The sequence below is a fragment of the Lycium barbarum genome, chromosome 9, assembly GCF_019175385.1.
Source record: "Lycium barbarum isolate Lr01 chromosome 9, ASM1917538v2, whole genome shotgun sequence".
In the NCBI taxonomy this organism is placed as follows: domain Eukaryota; kingdom Viridiplantae; phylum Streptophyta; class Magnoliopsida; order Solanales; family Solanaceae; genus Lycium; species Lycium barbarum.
In genome coordinates this window covers 31,378,845-31,404,024 of record NC_083345.1, presented here as the reverse complement: position 1 = coordinate 31,404,024, position 25,180 = coordinate 31,378,845, and the positions used below count along the sequence as shown (strand labels likewise).

General features: G+C 36.9%; 2 protein-coding genes across 2 annotated transcripts; one reads left to right on the top strand and one right to left on the bottom strand.

Moving 5' to 3' along the window:
- Window positions 1-7,623: 7,623 nt before the first annotated feature.
- Window positions 7,624-11,896, top strand: LOC132611041 (protein WHAT'S THIS FACTOR 1 homolog, chloroplastic). Its single transcript, XM_060325456.1, has 3 exons — window positions 7,624-9,988; window positions 11,605-11,668; window positions 11,814-11,896. The coding sequence occupies exon 1, from the start codon at window positions 7,786-7,788 to the stop codon at window positions 9,034-9,036; it is 1,251 nt and encodes a 416-aa protein (XP_060181439.1). The 5' UTR covers window positions 7,624-7,785; the 3' UTR covers window positions 9,037-9,988; window positions 11,605-11,668; window positions 11,814-11,896.
- A 4,682-nt stretch (window positions 11,897-16,578) lies between these two features.
- LOC132611039 (adenylate isopentenyltransferase 3, chloroplastic) lies at window positions 16,579-17,887 on the bottom strand. The gene has a single exon (XM_060325455.1). The coding sequence runs from the start codon at window positions 17,739-17,741 to the stop codon at window positions 16,782-16,784; it is 960 nt and encodes a 319-aa protein (XP_060181438.1). The 5' UTR covers window positions 17,742-17,887; the 3' UTR covers window positions 16,579-16,781.
- Between the last annotated feature and the right edge of the window lie 7,293 nt (window positions 17,888-25,180).

Below are 25,180 nucleotides of genomic sequence, written 5' to 3'. Positions count from 1 at the left end.
ATACAATAACTTCAGTAATCTGACATATACCTGGGTTGCCTGTCCAAAGCAAGGATCGTACGTTTCATTCTTATATTTTTTAGCTTTTTCCGTTGTTTTTTGTTGTTTTTTGTTGTTTTTTATTTTTTTTATTGTTTTTGCTTTTCTGTTGTTCTAAAACATCCCTCTTTTATGACTTTTAGAGATTATAATTGTGGTCCATTTTTTATCAAGGTTGTTGATATGCTGATTAGCGATCAAAATCCTACTGATTGGGATGGTTCTGGTTTGATGGACTACATGAAAGAGTGGCCAATCAATTTGGTTTGTCATGGGAAAGATAAGCTGAAAAAGGGTTATGACACGCCACCAGATACAGCTGGAAGTGATTATTATGAGCATAACGATATGGAGTGTGAGTATGACATGAAAAAGAGAGCAAGATCTGTGAAGAAAGCAAAAAAATAGTTTTTTTTTAGTTGAAAGATCTGTGAAGAAAGGAAAAAAATAGTTTGTCTTAGTTATTTTTACACAATGTAGTTTTTTTTACACTAGGAGTTTGCCGGGGTTGGCATAGTTTCTCATTTTATGAACAGAAGTTCCACCCTTTCTGGCAGAAATTAAGTTCAGAGAACTTGCTACAACCAGCAACAAAGACAAAACCTTTTAACTTTTTTGAACAGTCAGGACGCATTTTATTGGGATTAGTTGAGACGCCATAATTGTTGTTTTAGTATGAATGAATTTTTATTTTTAGTCTATGTTGTTGTTGTTGTTTTTTTTTTTTCTTTTTTTTTTTCCTCTCCAATATTTGTATGAATGAAATTTTGCTATGAATGAATGAAATATTTTACTTAGTGTTAATTGTATTGTGCTGAATGTTTTATCCAATTTTTCAGCATTTTAAAATATTTTATAAACAACAAAGCACATAAGTATGCCCCTAACGGCATACTTATTTATTTTGTAAGCGGAAGTCCTGCCGGTTCCGGCATAAATGTAAAACATGAAAATAACAGAGAGAAACAATATTGTTATGTCCCAAGGCATACATCTATTAAACTTACCAGGATGTAGTCTTTGAGATACCAATTTTGTTTTCCCGGCAAAAACTGTTATACCTGTGGCATAAATTATAAAACTGGATAATTAAAGTTGATGATTTTTTTTCATTTTCCTCAATGTTTTATGGTAGAGAATTGTAGATTTCATGTAGGGACATTTATCTCTTGCTATTATATAGTTTTTTATTATCAGCAACAAGAAGATAACAACTTAGTAAAAGAAAATAATAAAAGAAAGAATGGACAGAAGAATAAATGTGTGATAAGATGCTTGAAGTCTCAGTCTTAGTAATACCAAAGTTTGCCATTTCTTTCAGGCAGAGTGTGCATTATGCGTCAAGAATCATAAGATAAATTCATATAAACCATATATAAGAGTGTGATGTTAGGATGACAATTTCCTCTTACTGTATCTTCTTGAATATGGATTGAGAGCTGGACTGTAGTTACAGGTTGCCCTAGTGTGTCCAAAGAACTTGCATCTACCACATCTGTATGTGTACTTTGTCGATTCTCTTCTTGGGCGATATCTTTTTGTTTGTTTTCTTCCAGGTCTTATTTTAACATCAGGCGGCGTTATTTTAATATCCATAATGTTTTGTGGAATAATCCATGAGTCTTGATTTCCAACTGATAGTATTTCACCTTTGTATGTCTCTTGGCAGGCTTGTTTCTTAAACCAGTCCGCACAGTATGTAGATTTTAGCAAACTTCTTTTGTCTATAACTGTCATGGCATGTGTGCACAGTAACTCGTCAGTTTGGAACTCCAAGCACTTACAAGTCATATTCTTCAGGTCTACATTGTATTGATATCCTTCATCTTTCACAACAAATTTGACGGGAGTTATGTTTTCAACCTGTGGAAATTGACAATATAAATGAGTGATATTTTTTGTGGCAATTTTCAGATTATGTGAGAGTTATGCCCTTTCCGGCATACTTCCTGTACAGTGAAAATTAGAGTCTACCCCTTACGGCAGAACTAAGTATAAAATAGGGTCATACTTGTTCCTTTGTCCAGCATAACTTTTGTGTTTGGTTAATTTTAAACTATACATTGCTCATTAAACTAAGATTGAAGTGTGTGTTGGTAAAATCTACTTACTTTCATTGTGAGCATAAAAACAGTGTCATAGTTATGCCCTTACCGGCATAATTCCATGCTAGTTAAAATAAGAGTCTGCCCCTTCCGGCAGAATGAAGTATAAAAATAGGGTCATAGTTCTTCTTTTATCCAGCATAACTTTTGTGTTTGGTTAAAATTAAACTATGCATTGCTCACCAAACTAATATTGAAGTGTGTGTTGGTAAAATGTACTTACTTTCATTGTGAAGCCTCTACTTATCTTTTCAAGCAGAATATTTTCAGCCCAACATGTCAGGTCATGGGACGGTCCTGTTGCATCCAATTTTCTCTGGTAAAACCAATTTTGCAGCTTGTTCTGGATGTAATCAATACATGCCATTATTGGCAACTCCCTTGCTTTCCTCAATACATGATTCATTGTCTCGACATTGTTTGTTGTGAGCATGTTGTAACGCCTGTTGGTGTGGAATGAACGTGCCCATCTTTTCGGTGGTTCTTCTTCTATGTATTTAGTAACTTTTGGGTCGATTTGTTGTATCTGTGACATATAGGTACGAAACTGTCTGTTTGTAGGTAGTTCCTGCATTGTAGAACAGTGATAGGATCGCTTCAGATGGGAAATATTTCTGCAAATTCTTCTCCATATGGTATATGCATATTCCATGTTGGGTATCTGGATACAGTTCTTTGATTGCAGTTGCAATTGGTGCGTGGCGATCAGAAAGAATTGATAGGTCTTTGCGCGTGCCAAACACCTTTTTCACGTGTCTGAAGAACCACCTGTAGGATTCATTATTCTCAGAGTCTGCAATACCAAATGCGAGAGGAAATATGCTGTTGTTTCCATCTTTTGCTACTGCTATCATGAGCACACCATGGTATTTTGATTTCAAGAAGGTTGCATCCACCATCATTACTGGTCTGCAGTGTTTCCAACCCTTAATTGATGCTCCATAAGCGAAAAAAGCATACTTAAACTTATTGTCAGCGGTCCATTTGATGTTAGCAACTGTTCCAAGATTTCTTAATTTCATAATGTGAAGATATTGCGGTAGAAGTGTATAGTTATTTTATGGGCTTCCTCTTATGACATTATAAGCGTGTTGGAGGGAACGTCATGCTTTGTGGTAACCAATGTGCAAGCCATATCTGCTTCTCATTTCTTCAATGACAAATTTGGGTGTTATCTTTTGTAGTGTATGGCGTACTAGGTCTGTAATGTATTCCGCTATGACTTTTGAAGTTGCATTCCTCATGTCAGAGGTGATGAAATTTATTAAACAACTATGTCTCTTTTCAAAGTTAATAACTTTGAAAAGTTCTGATCCTCTGAACCTTGAACTGTGGAAACGCCAAATGGAGGTTGGGTCAACACATCTGATGTAATACTATTGCGTGCATGACTTTTCTACCTTGTACTGTTGATGACGAGTAATTGCAATGTTATTCATGCACTTTTTCACGGTATCTTTGTCTTTGAATAAAATGCCAACTTCTATTTGATCAATCGATGCACTAGGTGTCAAAATTTGTGTATCATTTTGTATCCTCTTCCTCTTTAGTGTCTTTCTTTTGTTGCATGGCTGTGTTTGTGTCTCTTCAACTGTCATGCTCGGAGTAAGTGATACAACATTCATTGAAGTTGGATGCTGAGAAAGGTCATTGTTTACAACTTGCTCAATGTTTGGCGGTTGCCATTGTAGCTGCTGAGGTGTCTGGTTAAGAGTTACTATCTCGCTCTGCTCATGTGGAATCCCAAGGTTATGTCCAATAGGGCTGTGTTGTTCGTCATCCAATCCAACTTCAGACATGTCTTCTTCATAAGCAATGCAGAGTTGTCTGTCAATTTCCTCTATGGTTTGTCCTTCTGTCATTAGGATAGAGTCATTATGATGTTCTTGTAATGGGTTGTTCTCCGCATCAGCTGAATTGAACTCTAATATGAAACAGGAATTTCTGAAGTTGTCATTGTTGTTGAGCAGGTACAAGCAAGTGTGAAGATCAATGTCGTTTGTTACACGCATCCCTTTGGATGTTTTCTCACTGGTGTCAAACCATATGTTGGCCTCTTTTTGCTGAGTATCTTATGTATGCCCCGCAAATATCTGTTGAGTGAATTGTTGAAAATTTACACCATCATTGACAAGTATTAGCTTGGTTTCATGATTAACATAATTGTAGGCGGCGTCCCATTTGCCGTTGAAGGCTACGTAGATGCATCTTGGTGTTATTTTTTTGTTTAACTTCCTGCATAAGAGAGATTCACTTGAGAAAAATCCAAAATGAAATGTATTTAAGTTGTTAGTTTTGAAAATTTAAGTTCTGCCCTTCCCAGCAGACTTTGTATGTAAAGTCATGAAGTATGCCTGAAACGGCATACTCTACCATTTTGTAAACAGAAGTTCTGCCGCTACCAGCATTCTTAAAAAACGGAGTAACTGTTTCTGCAACAGTTATTCCAATGAAATTGCAACAGTTATTTTCATGAAACTGAAAAACCTCATGTCTTTATCCAATTTAAATCAAATCCATGCAACAGTTATTCCAATTTAAAATGGACTAATTTATACTTCTATATAAACCAACACAACTTTTGGAAGAAGGAAAAAAAAACACTTTACTTCTGAAAACCAGATATAATCACATACAAAATGAACCAAAATCAACATATTGTACATGTTAATGGTGGCCACGGGCAAGCACATGAACATGCCCATCTTCATAACCAAATCCATCATAGTATTGCAAATTTGCAAATTACTCATTTAATTGTTGATATCAAAAGAGACATAGATTTTCTGAGGGCTCTTTACGGTGCTCTAAGTAGAGAAAATGATGATCTGCGAAGAGAATTACGATTTGTAAGGCAGAGGTTATTCTAGCACACTGGCCAAATTGACGTGGGGCAATTTGGAATGGGTACACATGAAATTAGAACTGATGATGGTAGTTTGGTACTTATGAAGTTAGGATTTTATGTTTTGTGGACATATATATATTTAAATGTATGTTAATGAAGTGTAAGTTTCTTTAGGTTTGTAGAATTTTACTTTAATGGCTTCTAAACAGAAGTATTGCCTTCTCCGGCATACTTGTTCAGAACTTTGCCTGTAACGACATACTCTACTACTTTGTAAATTGTACTTTTGCCTCCTCCGGCATAAGTACTTTTTGTTTTGCTTAACATAATGCAGTAACTGTTTTTGGTTAAAAAAAATAAATGAAAACCTCCTCTACCTTCATCCAATTTAAATCAAATGCCTGCAACAGTTATTCCAATTAGAGGATTGACGCAACTGGACTAATTTATACTTCTATATAAACCAGAACTTTTTCCTTCTCCGGCATACTTGTTATGAAATTGGTTCAGAACATTGCCGGTAACGGCATACTCTACTCTTTTATAAATTGAACTTTTGCCTCCTCCGGCATAAGCACTTTTTGTTTTGCTGATGATAATGCAGTAACTGTTTTTGGTTAAAAAAATAAAAAAAATGAAAACCTCCTCTACCTTCATCCAATTTAAAGCAAATGCCTACAACAGTTATTCCAATTAGAGGATTGACACAACTGGACTAATTTATACTTCTATATAAATCAGAATTTTTGCCTTCTCCGACATACTTGTTATGAAATTGGTTCAGAACATTGCCGGTAACGGCATACTCTACTCTTTTGTAAATTGAAATTTTGCCTCCTCCGGCATACTTGTTCTAAATTTGTACACAGTTTGCCTTAATTCAAGTTTATATCGATAAGCATTGCCTGATTTAAATTGAATTTACTATAATTACAATTTCAAGTAAATAAGCATTGTGTACTAATTTAATTAAGGTATAAAGTAATTAAAATCAGAACAAAGCAATAAATCCAATCAATTCTATTTTGCTGATTAATTTTATCATGCGCAATGTTCAATCTGAGCTGTATGTCATCTGTTTCTTAATAATCAGGTCGTAGAAGATGATTTTTTTTCAAATATTAACAATCTAAACTCAATAAAATCGTTAAATTGAGTTGAATTAAGATTTGTACCTTTTACTGATGTTGTAGCAGCAAAATCAATTGAGAAATCTGGCTTGAAACAATGATTTGAATAATGTGAAAAATTAGGAACGAAGTTGGGCTAGGTTAACGATATGAAAGAAGGGAAGGATTTGAGAATAACGATATTTGTTTTTATATGTAACGGTTAGGGGTAGTAATGTCTTTTTATTATGTTGCTTTTGCTCGGAAGGGCAATGATTAAAGACCACCATTTTGAGGGGCAAAATCTAAAGATCAGCCCAAAAGAGGGGCATTCGCGCCAATTGCCTAGCTGAAAACAGCTTATAAGCCCAAAAAAATAAGTTAGCCTACCCCAACTTTTTTTTTTTTGGCTTATAAGCTATTTTCAGCTTATAAGCTGCTTATTTTAAGCCCATCCAAATAGGCTCTAGGTAATTTACTTCTAATTTTGTATCTATAGGTAAACATCTTTTTTTCACCCTTTTAAATGTTCACTAATTTCTTTGGATGACAATCTTGTATTCTCTCCGGCTCAAAATCAGTGTCATTTTAGTAAAAATCCAGCCAAGAAATCTATAATGTGGAGCTTATAAACTATTCCAATTTATTAAATATTTTCTTTTAGAATTGAGCAATACTATTAAAGATGACTGTTTCTTTTGCTAAGTGCATGAATGAAAACACTTGCCGGTTTTGCCTTACCCCCAGTTTGGATGGTGGTTTCCCGTGATTCATTAATGTATGGTTTTGTATGAAACCATATTTGTTTCTATTGTTCTTTAAATTATGTAATATGGTGTTGTAAACCTATAGTTCATCCCATAGCTATATAACCATGAAAAGTTCCAATTTTTGTAACCACGAATTTGATGATTTTTCCGTGTACGTATTTTATTTCCCTATTATACCCCACCCTCCACCATCCATCCCACTCCACCCCTTCTACCACTCACACTCACCCCACCCACCCCTACCCCACCCTCCACCATCCACCCTACCCACCCCTACCCTACCACTCACCCTCACCCCACGCCCAACTACCCCACTCCTCTGCCACCTATCCCCACCACCCACTACCCCTCACCACCGCGCAACCCCACCCCACAACAACTCACCCCCACCCCTCTACCACTCTCGCCCACTACCCCTCACCACCACCTAACCCCACAACCACTCACCCCCACCCTACCACCCACTACCTCCACCCTCATCCCACAACCACCCAACTCACACCACCCCCACCCACTACCTACTTATTTTTTAAAGTTCCTATTTTGTTTTATTAATATATATAAATTAATTTCTAATTAAGAGTTAAGGGTATTTTAATAAATTTACAAGTTATTATACAGTATCATACAGTCAAACCAAACAATACAAATGTTATTAAATCACGATAAATGATACAGTCTATCCAAAAATTATGTTCATTGATACCGTACTATACAATACAACACCATACTGTACCATACATTAATGACCCATGGGAAACAACCATTCAAAACAGAGGGTTAATTCCCAAGATTGACACCTGTTTTGGGACAGTTTTTATGCATAACACAAATGATAAACCCTAAACCCTAGAATCCATAATTCCTCCACACATTCCTATTCTTCAATTGTACCAAAAACCCTAAACCCAAGTATGCACTTCAAGAACCACCTTATACATTCACTCAGAACAACAAACCATAAACCCAATGAATTTGGGGGTGTTTCCATGCAATTCAAAGCATCAATTTCAAGCCTCAAAGTAGCATGGCGTAAAGACCCAAAATTAGACCAAGCAATTGAAAACGACAAAAAATGGAAACTTTGTGCTAGAGTTGTTAAAGAAGTGTTAAACGAACCGGGTCAGGTAATCCCACTTCACTATTTAGAAAAACGCCGTCAAAGATTGAGATTAACTGTAAAAATCAAGACTTTTCTTGATTTTAACCCGGGTTTATTCGATGTTTATTTGGGTCGGGTCAGACCCAAAGCTGACCCGGTTATGTTTGTTCGGCCTAGTGAAAGATTAAGGCAATTCTTGGATGAGGAGAGTAGGATTTATGTTGAAAATGAATCTTTACTGGTGGCTAAATTATGTAAACTCTTAATGATGTCTAAGGATAAAGTTGTAAGTGCAGATAAATTGTTACAGGTGAAGAGGGAATTTGGGTTCCCAAATGATGTTTTGGTAAATTTGGTGCCAAAATATTCGGAGTATTTTAAGTTAATTGGTGAACCTGGGGAGGGAAAATCGTTTTTGCTATTGGTTACGTGGAACCCCGAGTTTGCGAAGTCTGTTATTGAGCTAAGAGCTGAGGAAGAATCGACGTTAACGGGGATTAGAACTAGGCCAGCGTTTAATTGGAAACTTCCACCGGGTTTTTTTATTAGGAAGGAAGTGAGAGAGTGGATTCGAGATTGGATGGAGCTTCCTTATATATCGCCATACGATGATGTATCGCATTTGGATCAATCTTCGCGAGAGATGGAGAAGAGGAATGTTGGGGTTTTTCATGAGTTGTTATCGCTTTCTATTTATAAGCGGGTTGCCATCCCCATTTTAGGGAAGTTCAGTGATGAATATAGGTTTTCAAATGCGTTCTCGAATGTATTTACTAGGCATTCGGGGTTGTTTTATGTGTCGTTGAAGGGTGGGATTAAAACTGCAATGCTTAGAGAAGCATACAAGGATGGTGAGTTGATAGATCGAGACCCACTTCTTGAGATTAAAGACAAATTTATTGAGTTACTTGATGAGGGCCATAGACAGAGAGCTGAGCAATTGAAGTTGCAGAGAGATCTGGTTCAGCAGGACATGAAAATGATGGCAGTTAGCAATGCTGGACTAGACGATCACAAATGTGAAGAGGAGCTACTGGGAGAGAAGGAAGATGCCGAGCAATAATATCTTGGGTTCAGTGCCAGATTTTTCATTTTGAAGATGCTACATTTCAGAGAGGATTTTTCTTTTGATAGAACAAGCCAAAAGATGCCTTGCATAGAATAGTTGCATGTATCAAGTCACTCTTTTTTCTGCAAACTTATGCTTGCCTCGGAGCAAGGGTTCATCACTGGGTTTCACCCACGCTATAATGGTGATTGCCGAGTAGCATAGCAGAAAGTTCTGGGAAATGTGGCATTGCTCATTGTCAGTTGAAATTAGTAAAACACATTGCAAAGCAACTGCATCTTTTCAACTTTTTGGGACAAGAAGTTATTACTGATAAATCCAGCTTCATAAATTTGTATGGACATTCTTCTTCATCAAAAAATTTGTATGGACATTCTTAGTTTAAAAACCAATTGTTCATATGAGAATATAAACTCAACCTGACAATGTCCTCCCCTGTTTTTCCTTGAAAGGAGTCCGACCTGTCAATCTATTCAACTTGCTTTGAGACCAACCGTGACTGGACTCTTAAATGATAAACCTTCTTTGGCATGCATCTCTCTCTTTCCCCACACTCCCATACTCTGGACTGAGGGTTCTTCCCTTGGGATGCCAAATTCGCTGCAGTCATTTTGGTGTATTTGGGTCACCAACAGGAAGAATTCCAGTGGAAAGGAGGCAAGATCTGATGTGTAGCCAGAGATTTGATTTGGTCTTAATGCAACAAGTTAGAAGTTCCAACACTATATGGAAAAAACTGATTGAATGCAATTTCCTCTTGAAGGCATCTTCAATTCAATGTAGATGGCTGCACTGGAAGGAAGAATTGAGCATCAAGGATGAAGAATTCACCAGAAATTCGAGTGTGCAAAATGGATTATGGTATTCTGTTGCTGACCTGCAACTTTAATATGCCTTGTAGACGAGGCATGATCCTTGTATACATTGGCACAACGCCAGAATCCAGGTAATAGAGCTAATCTGAGGCAATAGAATCATTGATCATACCTAATTAGCACAGTTGCAGTTCCTCTAAATAATAGTTGCGCTTGCGGACTGATCCATTGGGTAAGACGAGAGCATATGCTGCTAAGTATCTAGCCAATTGGTGATTGAACAGATAGAAAAAATTGGACCATCCGATGAATGGTCAATAGTTATGTTTTGTGGAGCAAGGTGCATGGAGGGAAATTATGGACCTAATGATAACTTCAGGGGATGTTTGAGTGTGATGTAAATTTTTAGCATAAGCATCCTGGTCTCAGACTGCTCTATCATGACTTTTTCGCTTTCTTTAGTTTCATTTTCATTTTGCTTTGAAATGCTTGTGCTTATCTAACCTTTTCTCGTCGTGTTCTCTCTTGAGCCGAGGGTCTTCCGGAAACAGCCTCCCTATCTTCTGAGATAGGGGTAAGGTCTGCGTACACTTTACCCTCCCCAGACCCCACATTGTGGGATTTCACTGGGTATGTTGTTGTTGTTGTAAGCATCCTGGAGACTGGGAATAGGCTACAGATGCTAATTTCCTTGTAGAATAAGTCTGGTACGATGGAGTTAAGCATTATTAGTATATAATCATCTTCCTTGCCTGAAATTCTGATCACATTTCCTTATGCAAAAAAGAAAAGGTAAGGGACGGGAAAATGGTCTAGTTTGTACAAATTTTTAACACTAGTGTTATCTAGTTTGGTTAATATTCAGATCTCCCTCTACTTAGGATCGAGGCGTAGTTGGCGTTGTTGTTTGTTGTAGTTATTGAGATCCCCTTCTAAATTTTTCCTTTGTGAAGATAATATGCACTCTTTGGATTTCCTGGCATCATCATAGCTGCCAGAAACTATCTCATATATTTGCTTCCAAGTTTCTCGGAAGTAGTAATATTTTATGATCTCAAATTGTTAGAAGAGTTCCAATTTGTAATATAACTTCATAAATATATTGTTGAGGGCTGGAAATAGTCATTTTTGTTTATTCAACCCTTTTTTTTTTTTAAATCACCAAGGCTTACAGTCTTCTAGTGGAATCGTTGGGAGTCTCCCACACAAGAAGTGCGAATTTAATTGTTGCTATCATCCTTCCCTCTTCCTTGATCTCCCAATGTAATTTTATTTGAGCACTCTTAGAAATAAAACCCAGGCCCTTCTCTTTGTGAATGATAAAATCTTATAGTTTTGTTTGTCTTTATTTCAACTGGTAATGTTCAGAGATCTTTGATTTTGGAACAATATCTGATCGTATATCTAGTCGATAACATAATGTACATAGTCAAAATAGTCTCTAGATAACAGGCTGCCAAATAACTTCGGAATAATAAGCAGAAAAATCAGAAACATCAGTCGTGGTGAAATCCCAATGGCATTTCTCATTCTGGCATGACTCTGTTCCCTTCCTCAAAAGGAGTATTGGAAATACATAACTAAAGGATGAAGTCTAATGCAATGTGATAAAAAATGAGTCGAATACTTAAATTGTAAAAGCTTGGATTTTAATACTTCTGTTTATTTATTTATGTTTTTATCAGTTAGGAAGGTTTCGGTTGTCTCATTTTTTGTATTTCTGATGTAAACATTACTTGAGAAACAGAAGCACCCTTCACACAAAAAGGATGAGGCTTTCTCAACCATGGACCTAATATGCTCTACTACAGGTACACACCAAATTCACCCATATCTGTCTTTCAATATTTTTGGCTGGTGAAACCTGAAAATCAGTACCTAACTTGAATAACATGAAAAACTTGTGACTGCAGTTTTAGTCTATATAAGTGAAACTGAAAGATCGATTGTTGGCAGGTAAATACTTGCTAGCTTGTTGGTGAGGACATAACACAAAGACCTTGAAAGTACTGTTTTCTTCAAGTGTCAGTAGCAGAACGTTATGGACATACATAACATTGCGAAGATAGTATTGATTCTGGTATTCCTAGTGCTTTTCCCGAGTGGATCAAGAAGCCAATGGGTGACTAACCAACCTACTCGTCCTCTTTGTCCCTCTCAATTTGCATTAGTGAATCATGCGTGCTCGTTGCTCCCATTTGTTGGGGTGCCTCCACCATCTCCACCATCCCCTCCTCCGCCATCACTCCCGCCTCCTCCTCCTCCCAGTCCTCCAGAAAGAAGACACAGACGTAGGCACGGACATCACCACGTGCATAAGGAAACTCCTGTAGAAGAGGACTGTTGCAGGTGGATGAAACAAGTCGACAGCGAATGTGTCTGTGATCTTCTGGTTCGTTTGCCTCTGTTCCTGTCTAGGCCTGTCCACCAGTATACAGTCATGATTGATCCATCTTGCAATATTACTTTCCAGTGTGGTTCCAGGATAAAGTTTGAAAACCAAATGTTATCTCCCTTTCCATGATGCACCACCTCAATTATACCTTCACTTATGATGTTTATGTTTGTTAAGAAAGTATAGTAACCTAGTACTTTTGTTTAATGCTGATGAAAGTCTGTAATGTGTAGTTGAAGTAAAAGAAATAAAGTTATGTACCCGTTTCCATCAAATTTTGGGCTAATCTTTGTAACTTCTATATCTTTCATATGACAAAAAGTGGGTTAAAAGCCTTTCTTGGTATTTCTTCACCAAACATTGAGAACACCACGAATTGAGAAAGCCTTTATTGCTATTTTTATCAATTCCTTTGGCGGAAAGTTAGACCTAGAATGGGTTCGTGGGTTTAACTCAATCAATTGTTTTCAGCTCGAACTACGCTTATATATGCAACGACAACAACAACAAAAAATGTGTGTGCATCAATTATATTCTTTCTGAATGCTCTGACTTCGTTTCTCCTTTTACATATCCACAATAAATAAAACTTGAAAAGCCTCCATTCCCTTCGGCCTTACATCTGGTGAGCAAGTCCAGGGTTAAAATTAGCTTTTGCTAAGTTAACAAAATACATATACTAACTCATATATGTTCTCTTCTTTGAATAAATGATCAATATATATACTCTAGGCCATATAGCCACCACTAACTCTGATGGGACTTTTGCCCTTTATTATAAAGAAATATTTTAAAAAAAATAGGAGATGGTTGTTAAGGCCTCAAATAAAACAAGAACGGGTGTATTTCAGAAATAGCACACATGTGGAATAAAGTAGTGTTTTGACTAATGGAGTATCATAGTATGCCCCAAAAAGGAGATTTCTGAATGGAATTACATGCTGATTATGATTGATTGATTTGAGTTTATTCTAAACTGCTTAGCATTCACACAGAGTAACTAAAATAGAAAGAAAATACAAAAGGACAACCTTATTCTTTCCTTCAATTTATACGTTGTAAAACATAATTATGCAGTACAGAAAAACAAATACAAATATGTCTATAAAATAAATATTTATTAATAGTATATTATAACAAATTAAATACTATGATAGTATAGAAAATTATTTATACTAATAGTATATTGTATATATATCTTAAATTCATTCGAAAAATACTTGATCCAGTGGATCATTGGCCATGGTATAAGTTATAATAGTGATGGAGTCCCACTCTTTTGTATTTGTTAAAAAAACTACAACTGATTCTTATTTTAGGTCCATTCTATTAAGCAACATCTTTTGGAATTCTTCTTAATTATATATAGGGAGAGAAGAGAAAATGAGTGAGAAAATTACAAGGTGGGAGCTGAACCTTCATCAACAATGTAAAAATTTGGATAGTCAATCAACCCCACTACTAATATTCCCTTATTAGCATAAAAGATAGGTTAACTTACTATAAAAATCTTTTTTTCCCAATTCTAGTACATAGCGATAGTGAAACCTACACTTATATTGTGTAACAAAATCTCTGCAACTAATATCATTTTGTGATGTCCAATCACAAAAAAGAAGAGATATTTTGTTTTGGTTTTTGAATACTAGCAATTCCATCCAACTAACTAAGATGCGATGAATCTTATCCCTTTTGATGTAACAAATTGAAAATGAAAGCTACCTCATATGTGTGGCTATGTGTGTACACGGTACACATTATAATTTTATGAATCTTTTTACTGCTCACTTCTTTTTAATTTAATAATACCAAAGAAGACTATGGTACATGACTACATGCATAGCTCATCACCAACGGCAGTAACCCCACCGAATTTTTTCTTCTTTTCTTTTATTTCTCTTATCATTTTATTTCTAATTACCTCCACTTTCTATGAAATATATAGGTTATAAAAATAATTTGGTACTACTAAACTCTGCCCAACCCCCAACATTTGTAGTAATTTAACGAAAAAATTGATTTGTACATGACTTAGAATAACTGTACTGCTTGTTTGTGTAGGGGTGGGCATAAACACCGAAAACCGAAAAACCGGACTGAACCGAATTAGTTCGGTTTTTCGGTTCGGTTCGGTTCGGTTTCCGTTTTTTTAAATAAAAAATTCGATGTTCTGTTCGGTATTCGGTTTCGGTTCACCAGTTCTTCGGTATTCGGTTAAACCGAAAATTTAATAAATAATTTTTACTCCCTTCACTTTCAGATCACTTAGCTGCTAGCCCACTCCACTTTGTGTCTTTCTTAGGCCCACTTTGTGAACTATCCAAGCCCAAGGATGCTGACCCAAATTAGTATTACCATTTACCAGGCCTAACCTAACACCAGCTATCTATCCAATTCCAAGTCCAACTCGTCTCCAACAGTCAACAGATCAACCATTCATGATTCAACCCTAACGCCTCCTCCTCTCATCTCCTCTCCTCCTCACGCCTAACCTAACAGTCCGACTCGTCACTCGTCACTCATCACTCCTCAGTCCTCATTCGTCACTGTTGACTGCTCTGTCCAACGGAGGCGGGACTCCTCAGGTAATTTCATTTTCTCCTTATAATTTCTTTGTTTGATTCATTGATTGTTCTTCCTTTTCATAAGTTTGAACCTTAATTTCTTTTTTCACCGAACCCTAGCTAGTTTTGGATAAAGAATCACTGAATTTGTGAGTATTGGGTTGGATTTGTTTTAAATTCTTTTCCTATTCAGTAAAGTTTAAATCTTTATTATGGGTGTTAAATTTTCTTAAATTATCAGTGGGTATCTTTAGAATTGTAAAGAAAAGAAGAAGATAACATCTGTTCTTGTAATTTTGCGGTAGTTCAAAACAATGAAGAAGCGCGTAAATTAAGGTGCTTGACATGTGGTATGATACTTAAATATAATTCAAGAGTGAATGACACAGGCTGCTACTACTGATTTTTGTGCCAATTTGGCTGCTACTGATAAGCACCCAGAAAGGCAACACTATATTTTGCTATGTGAAATTGTTGTGATTTGAAGTAGGAGGCTGAGGCTCTGATCTCCTTTTTCTTCTTTCTTTTGGTGACCAAATGCCATGTTTGTGTAGCCATCAGTTGGATTTAGTAAAGTTTCATTGTTGCATTACATGATTAGTTACTGAAGGTGTCCTGCTACTGAACTGAGCCAATCTTAGTTGAATTAAATTGGCTGCTGCTATTTTTCCTGCTACTGAACTTGGCTGTTGCTATTTTTCCTTGGCTGCTGCTATCTGCTACTTATTTTTCCTGTTTCGTGACATCTCAAAACATGAAACAATTGTATATAGTATTTGTATGCTATGACCAATCAATCAAGTATCCCAGTCTCCAACAAGTAGAAAACCGAATTAGAAAAATCGAAACCGAACTTCAAAAAATCGAACCGAACCGAATTAATTCGGTGCGGTGTTCGGTATCCACTTTCAAAAAACCGAAACCGAAAAAACCGAACCGAAGAACCGAACGCCCACCCCTTTGTTTGTGTGTACCTAAGAACAGGAAATAATCATGAACTGTCCTTGAACTTCTTAACTTAGAAGAATTATATACGATTCGTCCTTCGCTATAACAATTAAGATATACTTCAAGAAATTCAACCCAAAAAATAGGAAAGGATGAACATGCTGCATGATGTAGAACTTCGCCAAGTCTTTTTCTTTCCCCACGAAAGATTCTCCACTATAAGCACCACTTTAATTATAGTACTCCATTCATTTCAATTTATATGTCATACTTTTCATTTTGTCACTTTAAAAAAGATTCACATTATTATATTTAGAAGAATATAAAAATACCTTTAATTTCAACATTCTCATGTTGCCCTTAATAGCACTACCTTCCATGTCATATTTATGACCACAAGATTCAAATGGTACTTTGATATATTATACACATACCGTTTAAGATCACAAAATTCAAAATTCTTGTTTTCATTTTTAAACTTCGTTTCAAATCACACATAAATTGAAACACAAGGAGTAGTAATTATTTCTTAAACACAAAGAACTAGCAAACATTCCTCAACATTCATAAATTTTTACTCCTTCTGCCTCAATTTCTGTAGCACTTTTCGGTTTTCGAGATTCAAACAATGTAAACTTTGACCAATATTTTAAAATGTATTTTTTCATCATATTAACATGAGAAGAATATTGTTTTTTAATATCAAAACTTTAATACTAAAATATTTAGTTAATCTAATTTAATTTATCTTCAAAAATCAGTCAAATTGTCTATTGGGAAACGAAAAGTGCCACATAAACTGAGACGGAGGGAGTATTGTATAAGATCTCTCTGTCAATTATTATTTGATGTTCCATAGCAAAAGGGTTACAGTCTTTATGTAGTTACAATAGTGATCAGTGAAAAATAAAAATAAACTATATGATGCTAAAGCTAGCTGTTGGTGGATATATATATGAATGTTATCTCCAAAACTGGCGAATCACACGCTCAACTAAGGTACCAAAAAAAAAGTCTTCAGATTAATGCACAACTTGCTGTCCCATCACTTGTATAAACCATTGATTTCCTATTATCTTCGCATAAAAATTTACCCACAATCTTTGTGCTCTGTCCCATCACTATATTCTTCCATATTTCCTCAGCTTTTTCTTCCTCTTCTTTCCTCTTTTTTGTGAATACTTCCGTTGCATCTAATCGATGCACTTTCCATCCCTTAACGTTAATCAATCTTTTAATTTTCTCTAACTGTTTACTAGCTAGTATACAGTTATTGATCTTCACTTCATTGATAGCATCCTTTAGAAGTCTCTCACGTGTCTCTATGTCCACGGAATTTGACAGTTCAGCTCGAAAATAACTGTCAAATTCTGGGACACCAATTGCTTTACGTATGCCTTTGGTGTAATCTTTGCTTTTTGGATTAAACATGTTTCTTACCTCTTTAATCATTCCTTGATCGACCATTTTGTCCACTCGTTCGTATAGAAACGAATTTAGTATGTTCATTGACACGTCGACCCATAGGAAACAACAATCGTACCTCGTACTAAAATGATAAGAATTGTCGTGGACAAGTGCCTCGATGAATGAATTCGATCCTCCAACGATGATGGGAAGTTTACCGCGGTCAGTTATAGAGCTAACGGATAATGAAGCCATGTTGCAGAAATTTTTTGTGGTGAATTCTTTGTAAGGATCAATTACACCTAGGAGATGATGAGGTACACCGCAACGTTCTTCTTGTGTGATTTTGTTCGTAGCAATATCGAGGCCTTTGTACACTTGTATTTTGTCAGAATTTATGATTTCTCCTCTGAATTGAGTGGCTAAGTCGATGGAGAGTTTTGTTTTTCCGGCACCAGTGACTCCCATGACCACCACAACCTTGTCCTTCTGAGGCAAATTTCGCAAGTTTAGCAAATTTGGCCATGCTTGTTTGCACATTAGTGCAGAAGAGTTCATCATACCGATCATAATAAGATAATAATTGTAATAACTATGCTTCAATCTCAATTAAGTCGGGATGACAGTAAAATTTTGTGGCTATGGCAAAATGGGTACGGAGGGAAGTACCTTATGAATTGAAATGCGGCAAATTGACAATGTGTTGTTTGGAGAAAGAAATGTTCTTCTATGAGGCTTTGGGTGGTAATGGTTTCTGAGCTTATATAATGAAAGAAGAATAATCAAAATAAAGCTTTTTGATAGAGCTAAACGGGAATATAGCAATGATAGAGCAAATGATTGATTTGACGAAAAGAAGTGTCACATTGTATGTCCCAATGGTTGAAAGTGGGTTTAAAGTACTGTTTTTTTTTTAATTAAAGAATCAAAGCCTTTTGGCTTGAGAAGCAAATTTTAATTTCTGAAAGTCAGATCAACATGTTTTTCCCAACAAAGAAAGAAGAATAATCAAAATAAAGCTTTTTTTTTCAAAAAATGTTTTTGTAAAAGTTGAACCAAAACCAAAGTCAAGACCACCCCTAGTGTTAATTTCTTCTTTTTCCTATTTTGTATTTTTGATTTTCTTCTCTTTTTTTCTTCCTACTTTAAGTTTTTCTTTTAAAAAGTCTTTTTGGGATACTGTGGACGGTGATAAAGTAGGTACCTTTATTTTATACTAGCAAATAAGAATTATGAAATCATATGTAAGCTATTTTAGCCATTACTCGTGAAAGGTGATATAAAAGTTTGATAAATACATTAATTTGTTATTTGTCAACTTGGAATAAGTTATTTGGGAGTTAATTAGAACGCTCTCTACCAAAGCGATTTCACTTCCATATTTCGAACTCTAAACTTTTGGTTAACTATGGAGGTTTGTGATCCATAATCAGTGGTGAAGTCAGGATTTTCAATAAGCGGTCGTTCAAATATGAAAAAGTAAACACACGAAGAAATCAAATGGGGGTTCAACGTCTACTATGTATACATACATGTAATTTTCCGCCTTCCTCCCTCCACCCCTGTCCATAATTACTTACTGACTAATTGAAAAGTCATTTTATGGACTAAGTATGGTTTACTCTAAATAGTCACAAAGACATCATAAGTAAGGAGGTAACAATGCATGATAACACACAAGAAATGATCCTTTTCCCACTTCCACTCTTTTCCAGATTCTCTCCTTATGGTCAATTGGTTTACTGATTTAGATATTGAAGTATAAATTCTGGCACGAACCTGAATTTTACTTTCTGTTTTACATAGGAACTTATAAAAATAGAACCTACTTAATTCACCATCAAAGTCTATGTTATACCGAATAATTAAAAAGAAAGGAGAAAATTAAGAATATTGTTCAAGGTGTGTTGTATGGTTTTATATGGTGAGAAACTGACAATACAATCAAATGGAAATGGGAATATGATGTTTTTTTTGTCCTTGAATTCCCTAGTTTTATTGGGACAGTTCACTACTCACCTTTTGGCGCTGAAAATTATTTTACTCAAGATATATTAAACAAACTTCTCGATTTTTTTTTAATGATAGGTCCAACGGTACGCATGGTTGTGATATGCATGTGCCCTCTTTTTTATATCATCAAATGGGAGATAAATATTTTATCTTATAACTACTAGTAGTAGTAAATTACTAATAATGATATGAACACCTCCACTTAAGCTTTTGGTTTTATGAGAAGTCAAATTAATGACTAAATTTAGGTATTGTCCTTTTTTGGAATAATAAACACAGAACGTGAGGATAATCATAGATATTACTGCTAATGGAAGTCGAATCATAATGTTGCTATCCCTTTTTGTATTATATTTTTTTTCAACCTTAAAGTTGACCATATAAGTTTTATCCATGAGATAAGAATTTTATAAAAAGAGGGATTCATACAGTGGCATTCAAAACCTTGATAGCTAAGCCAGTTAAGCAATGTCCTCTTCTATTAGATCAAATCCTTTGATATCTGATTCCTCATGCAAGAGGAAGGTTATAATTTAGTATGTGTTTGGACAATATTAGGTTGAAACTAAAAAAAAAAGTATTTGAAGTTGAATTTAAAAGAGAGAATTTGTTTAGACATGAATTTTACTTGGAAAAAAAATTGAAATTTTATGAATGAAATTTATTATTTCATCTGAAATTAAATACTTGAGTAGTTTTTCAGCATACCAAAATGCTAAATAAACAGTTGTTGATAATTAATGAAATATTTTTCATGGCCCAGGGGCCTATTTTTTCGCCAAAAGCAGTCAACTAGTGGTGACCTTTTACATTACATGATAAGTGAATCTACTTTATTTCTTTTTACAGCAATTCAACTTGTGGAGACTTTACATTGCATGAAGCATGATAATGAATCTACTTATCCCTTCATATAAAAAAAATTGTCAAAAGATTCTATGCCTACTTGTAATACAATATGGTTAACTTTTATATCTTGACAACGTTATATTATAATATTACTTAAAAAGTAGGGGCCGAGGAAGGACTAGAAACCAAAAACGATTCAAAAAAATGCTAAAATCTTACGATTAGGATTTCAACCCATGACTTAAGAAATTCTTTGTACATCCTTAATTGTCTATGTTAGAAGGTCTTCTAGTGTTGATGATATACATATATAAAAAAATACACAGTATAATTTTTCGACAAGGGATTTAATTGACTACGTCTTTTGACCAATTGACATGCTGTAAGACTATTTATTACCACTTACTGGTACGTACGAAATAATTCTACACTCAGATGAGATTCCAAATACACTTCTTAGAATGTGACTTTTATGTGAATTCTACGTGAATGGAATATAATGCCTTTTGCTTTATACACCTCAACTTTAGGTTAAACATTATGTCAAGCTTATAACCTTTTTTCCTAAGCACCTTCACCTTAATCTGTTGAATCTTCCCTTATCGACACCTTTCGTTATAGAGATATTAGGTCCAAATCTTATCGAAATATGAGATATTTCTTTACATCACAATGACGCGATAGAAGAATATGGAAGATTCAACAATATATACATCAAATAAAATTATCAAAATACAATATTATATATAAATTTAATGCCGGTGTTCTTGATAGACTATGAAATAGTCAATGTAAATATTAGCATAATCTTTTCATAATTAGCAAATGTATATTAGGCGTGATCTCTTCCTTATGTATAGCTAATTAGGTCCTATAATTTAGCCTAGTATTATGCTGACAGTTAGATACCTACTTTGTATATATTGACTATCATATATCAATACAGGTTACAGATTGATTTCCTACATGGTATCAGATTAGGTTTCCTTCCTCACCTCCTAAACCTAGCTGTCACCTTCTTCCTAAAGCTAGCCGTCGCCTTCTTCCTAAAGCTAGCCGTCGCCTTCTTCCTCCCTCACCTCTCTTCAATGGCTGACAAAAATTTCCATTCTGCTTTGACTGTCACGAATGTGAAATCCTTAATACCAATCACCCTTGACATGGAAACCAACCATTATCACGAATGGGCGACACTCTTCAAGGTTCTAGCCCGCGTCCACTCCGTACTTGGGCATATCATACCACCAACTGACACCACCGAACTCATCGCATACAACGCAACGAAGGCGGCCGATCTTCCGCTCTGGAAACGGCTCGATGCGGTGGTCCTCCAATGGATAGATGCCACCGTATCCCATGCTATTCTTACCTCTATTCTCGTGGCGGATGATGTTGCGGAGAAAGCTTGGAACCGAGTTGCTCAGATTTTCCAAGATAACAAGAACTCAAGGGCAGCGTACCTTGAAACAAAATTCACCACCACAAAAATGTCCGACTTCGGATCGGTTATGGCTTATTATAATAAGCTGAAGTCCCTCGCCGATCAGCTTGACAACGTGGGGCCGCCGGTGAACGACCAACGTCTGGTTTTACGCCTCCTTGCGGGCTTGCCGGAAACATATGCACACTTTGTCACAACCATCCAACAAAAGGACGTGCTGCCCTCTTTCTCTAAACTGTGTTCCAGACTCAAGCTCGAAGACGCCGTTGCCAAGGAACGAGCCCGCGATTCTGGTCCCGCGGCCCTCATTGCCGATAATGATGCTCCCCCACTGCCACCTGGAGGCAGCAATAATTCAACCAACCGTAATTATCACAATCGTGATAATAATCGTGGCAGGAATTACAACAAGAACAAGGGAAAGGGAAATAACAGCACCAACAACCGCAGGAAATCTGGCCGCGGCAGTGGCGGACAAACCAGCCACCACCAATCGCTGACAGCCCAGCCACCAGCAGGGGGCTACTACTGGCCTGCCTGGCCACCGCAGCAGTGGGCACTGCCCCCTTGTCCGTATCCGACAAGGCCATGGCAGCAGCGTCTCTCGACTCTAAGGCCCAATGGAATTCTCGGTGCAGGTCCACGCCCATCTCAGCAGGCCTATTCTATGCATGGTCCATCCTATTCTGGGTATACTCCAATAGACGTAGAGGCCGCCATGCACACTTTGTCTATGCATCAACCAGATGATAATTGGTACATGGACACCGGAGCGACTTCCCACATGACTGCCAACACAGGTACTCTCATGTCTTATTTTAATTTGAGCAAGAATTCTGGAATTGTCTTTGGTAATGGTAGCACTATTCCAATTCGTGGCTATGGTCATACATCTCTAACCCCACCTAATCCCCCATTACATCTCCAAAATGTCTTACATGCTCCAAAACTCATCAAAAACCTTATTTCCGTACGTAAATTCACTAAGGACAATAATGTTTCTGTTGAGTTTGATCCTCTTGGGTTTTCTGTGAAGGATTTACCGACGGGGAGCTGCCTAATGAAATATGAGAGCACCGGGGAATTGTATCCTATCACTGCCACAAAACGGACCACTTCGCCATCAACCTTCATTGCCGCAGCACCTAGCTTATGGCATTCTCGCCTTGGGCATCCGGGAAATGCTATCCTTAGTTCCCTTCGTAGTAATGCTTTAATTCAATGTAATAAGGCCCGAACTTCTTTTTGTACCTCTTGTCCTTTGGGGAAACACGTTAAATTGCCATTTCATAATTCATTGTCATTTACTACTATGCCATTTGATATCGTTCATAGTGATTTATGGACATCTCCTGTTTTGAGTTCTAATGGGCACCGCTATTATGTTTTCTTTCTTGATGATTATAGTAATTTTCTTTGGACTTTTCCGATCTCTAACAAGTCCCAAGTTTATTCTATTTTTCTATCTTTTAAGGCATTAATACGAACTCAATTCGAAAGAGACATAAAAAACATTCAATGTGATAATGGGCGGGAGTTCGATAATGGGCTTTTTCAATCTTTTTGCACCTCCAATGGTTTGAATTTCAGATTTTCTTGCCTTCATACCTCTCCTCAAAACGGTAAGGCGGAAAGAAAAATTAAATCCATTAACAACATAGTGCGCACTCTTCTTGCCCACTCCTTCATGCCCCCTTCTTTTGGGCATCATGCTCTCCAAATGGCCACATATCTCCTTAATGTACTTCCCACCAAAGTCCTTGGGTATAAATCACCAACGCAAATTCTCTATCAACGAACCCCCTCCTATTCTCATCTCCGGGTTTTTGGATGTCTATGCTATTCTCTTTTCCCATCTACAACTATTAATAAGTTGCAAGCAAGGTCCACCCCGTGTGTATTTTTGGGATATCCGTTGAACCATAGGGGATATAAATGTTATGATTTATCAAGCAACAAAATCATAATATCAAGGCATGTCATCTTTGAGGAAACTCAATTTCCCTTCTCAAACTTATACAAACCAACCCCAACTTCTTATGATTTTTTGGACCATGGGATTTCTCCATACACTTTGCACTTTCTGTCAGGGCCCAATCCACCCGTTCAGCCCACGGCCCACCCGATAGCATCCCCAAACCAGCCGTCCAGTAGCACGCCAGCTACGGACCCGTCACCCCTGGCCCATTCCCTTGCAGTCCAGTCCGACCCTTTGTCCATACCAAGTCCAGCGTCCCTTCCCCCCAATGCTGGCCCACTGCCATCCGGCCCAATCCCTGCACCTGTTACCACTGCCCAGCAACCCACCTACATGGTCACTAGAAGCCAACATGGGATTTATAAGCCCAAACGACCGTTCAATTTAAATACTTCCACCATACTTGCATTTCGCCCATCTCGCGAAATTCGGCGAGTGCTTTAAATGACCCCAATTGGAAAGATGCCATGGTTGATGAATATGATGCTCTAATTAAAAATAAGATGTGGGAGTTGGTACCCCATCTCATTGATGTGAATCTTATTCGTTCTATGTAGATTTTTCGTCATAAAAAGAAATCTGATGGTTCTTTTGAGAGGCACAAAGCCCGTTTTGTAGGTGATGGCAGGTCTCAATAGGTTGGAGTCGATTGCAATGAGACTTTCAGTCCGGTTGTCAAACAGGCTATTATTCGTGCTGTATTGAGCATTGCACTTGCACACTCTTGGCCCATTTATCAGTTAGATGTCAAGAATGCTTTTCTACACTGTAATCTTAATGAGACTGTTTATATGCATCAACCTGTTGGATTTAAGGATCCAAAACATCCTCATCATATCTGTCTCTTGAAGAAATCGTTATATGGGCTTAAGCAAGCTCCTCGTGCATGGTACCAACATTTTTCAGACTATGTCTCCACTATTGGCTTTTCACATAGCCGATCTGATCACTCTCTCTTTATTTATTGTCGAGGTTCTGACATTGCTTACATTCTGCTATATGTTGCTGATATTATTCTCACAGCTTCTTCAAATGCTCTCAGAAAATCCATCATGTCTCTGCTTAGTGCCGAATTTGCTATGAAGGATTTGGGCCCTTTAAGCTACTTTCTGGGTATTGCTGTCACCCATACTTCATATGGCATGTTTCTCTCTCAGAAAAATTTGGCGCCACTACCGGGCCTTCTTGCGATGATCCCACTCAATATCGTAAGTTGGTCGGCGCGTTGCAGTACCTTACGTTCACAAGACCAGACATCTCCTATGCAGTTCAACAAGTATGCCTTCACATGCACGATCCAAAAGTTGAACATATGAATGCTCTTAAACGCATAGTACGATACATTCAGGGTACTCTTGAGTTTGGTCTCCATCTGTACAAATCCTCTATTGCCTCTCTTGTTTCTTATACAGATGCAGATTGGGGTGGGTGTCCAGACACTCGCCGATCCACATCCGGTTACTGTGTTTTCCTTGGCGATAATCTACTCTCATGGTCATCCAAACGACAACCTACTATGTCTAAGTCGAGTGCCGAAGCCGAATACCGTGGTGTGGCTAATGTCGTTTCTGAGTCTTGTTGGCTTCGAAACCTTCTTTTGGATCTCCGTTGTCCCATCCGGACGGCATTGGTTTATTGTGATAACGTTAGTGCCATATACCTATCAGGTAACCCAGTCCAGCACCAACTCCAACTTCAGACATTCCAAAACAAGTGATTTTTTTTTTT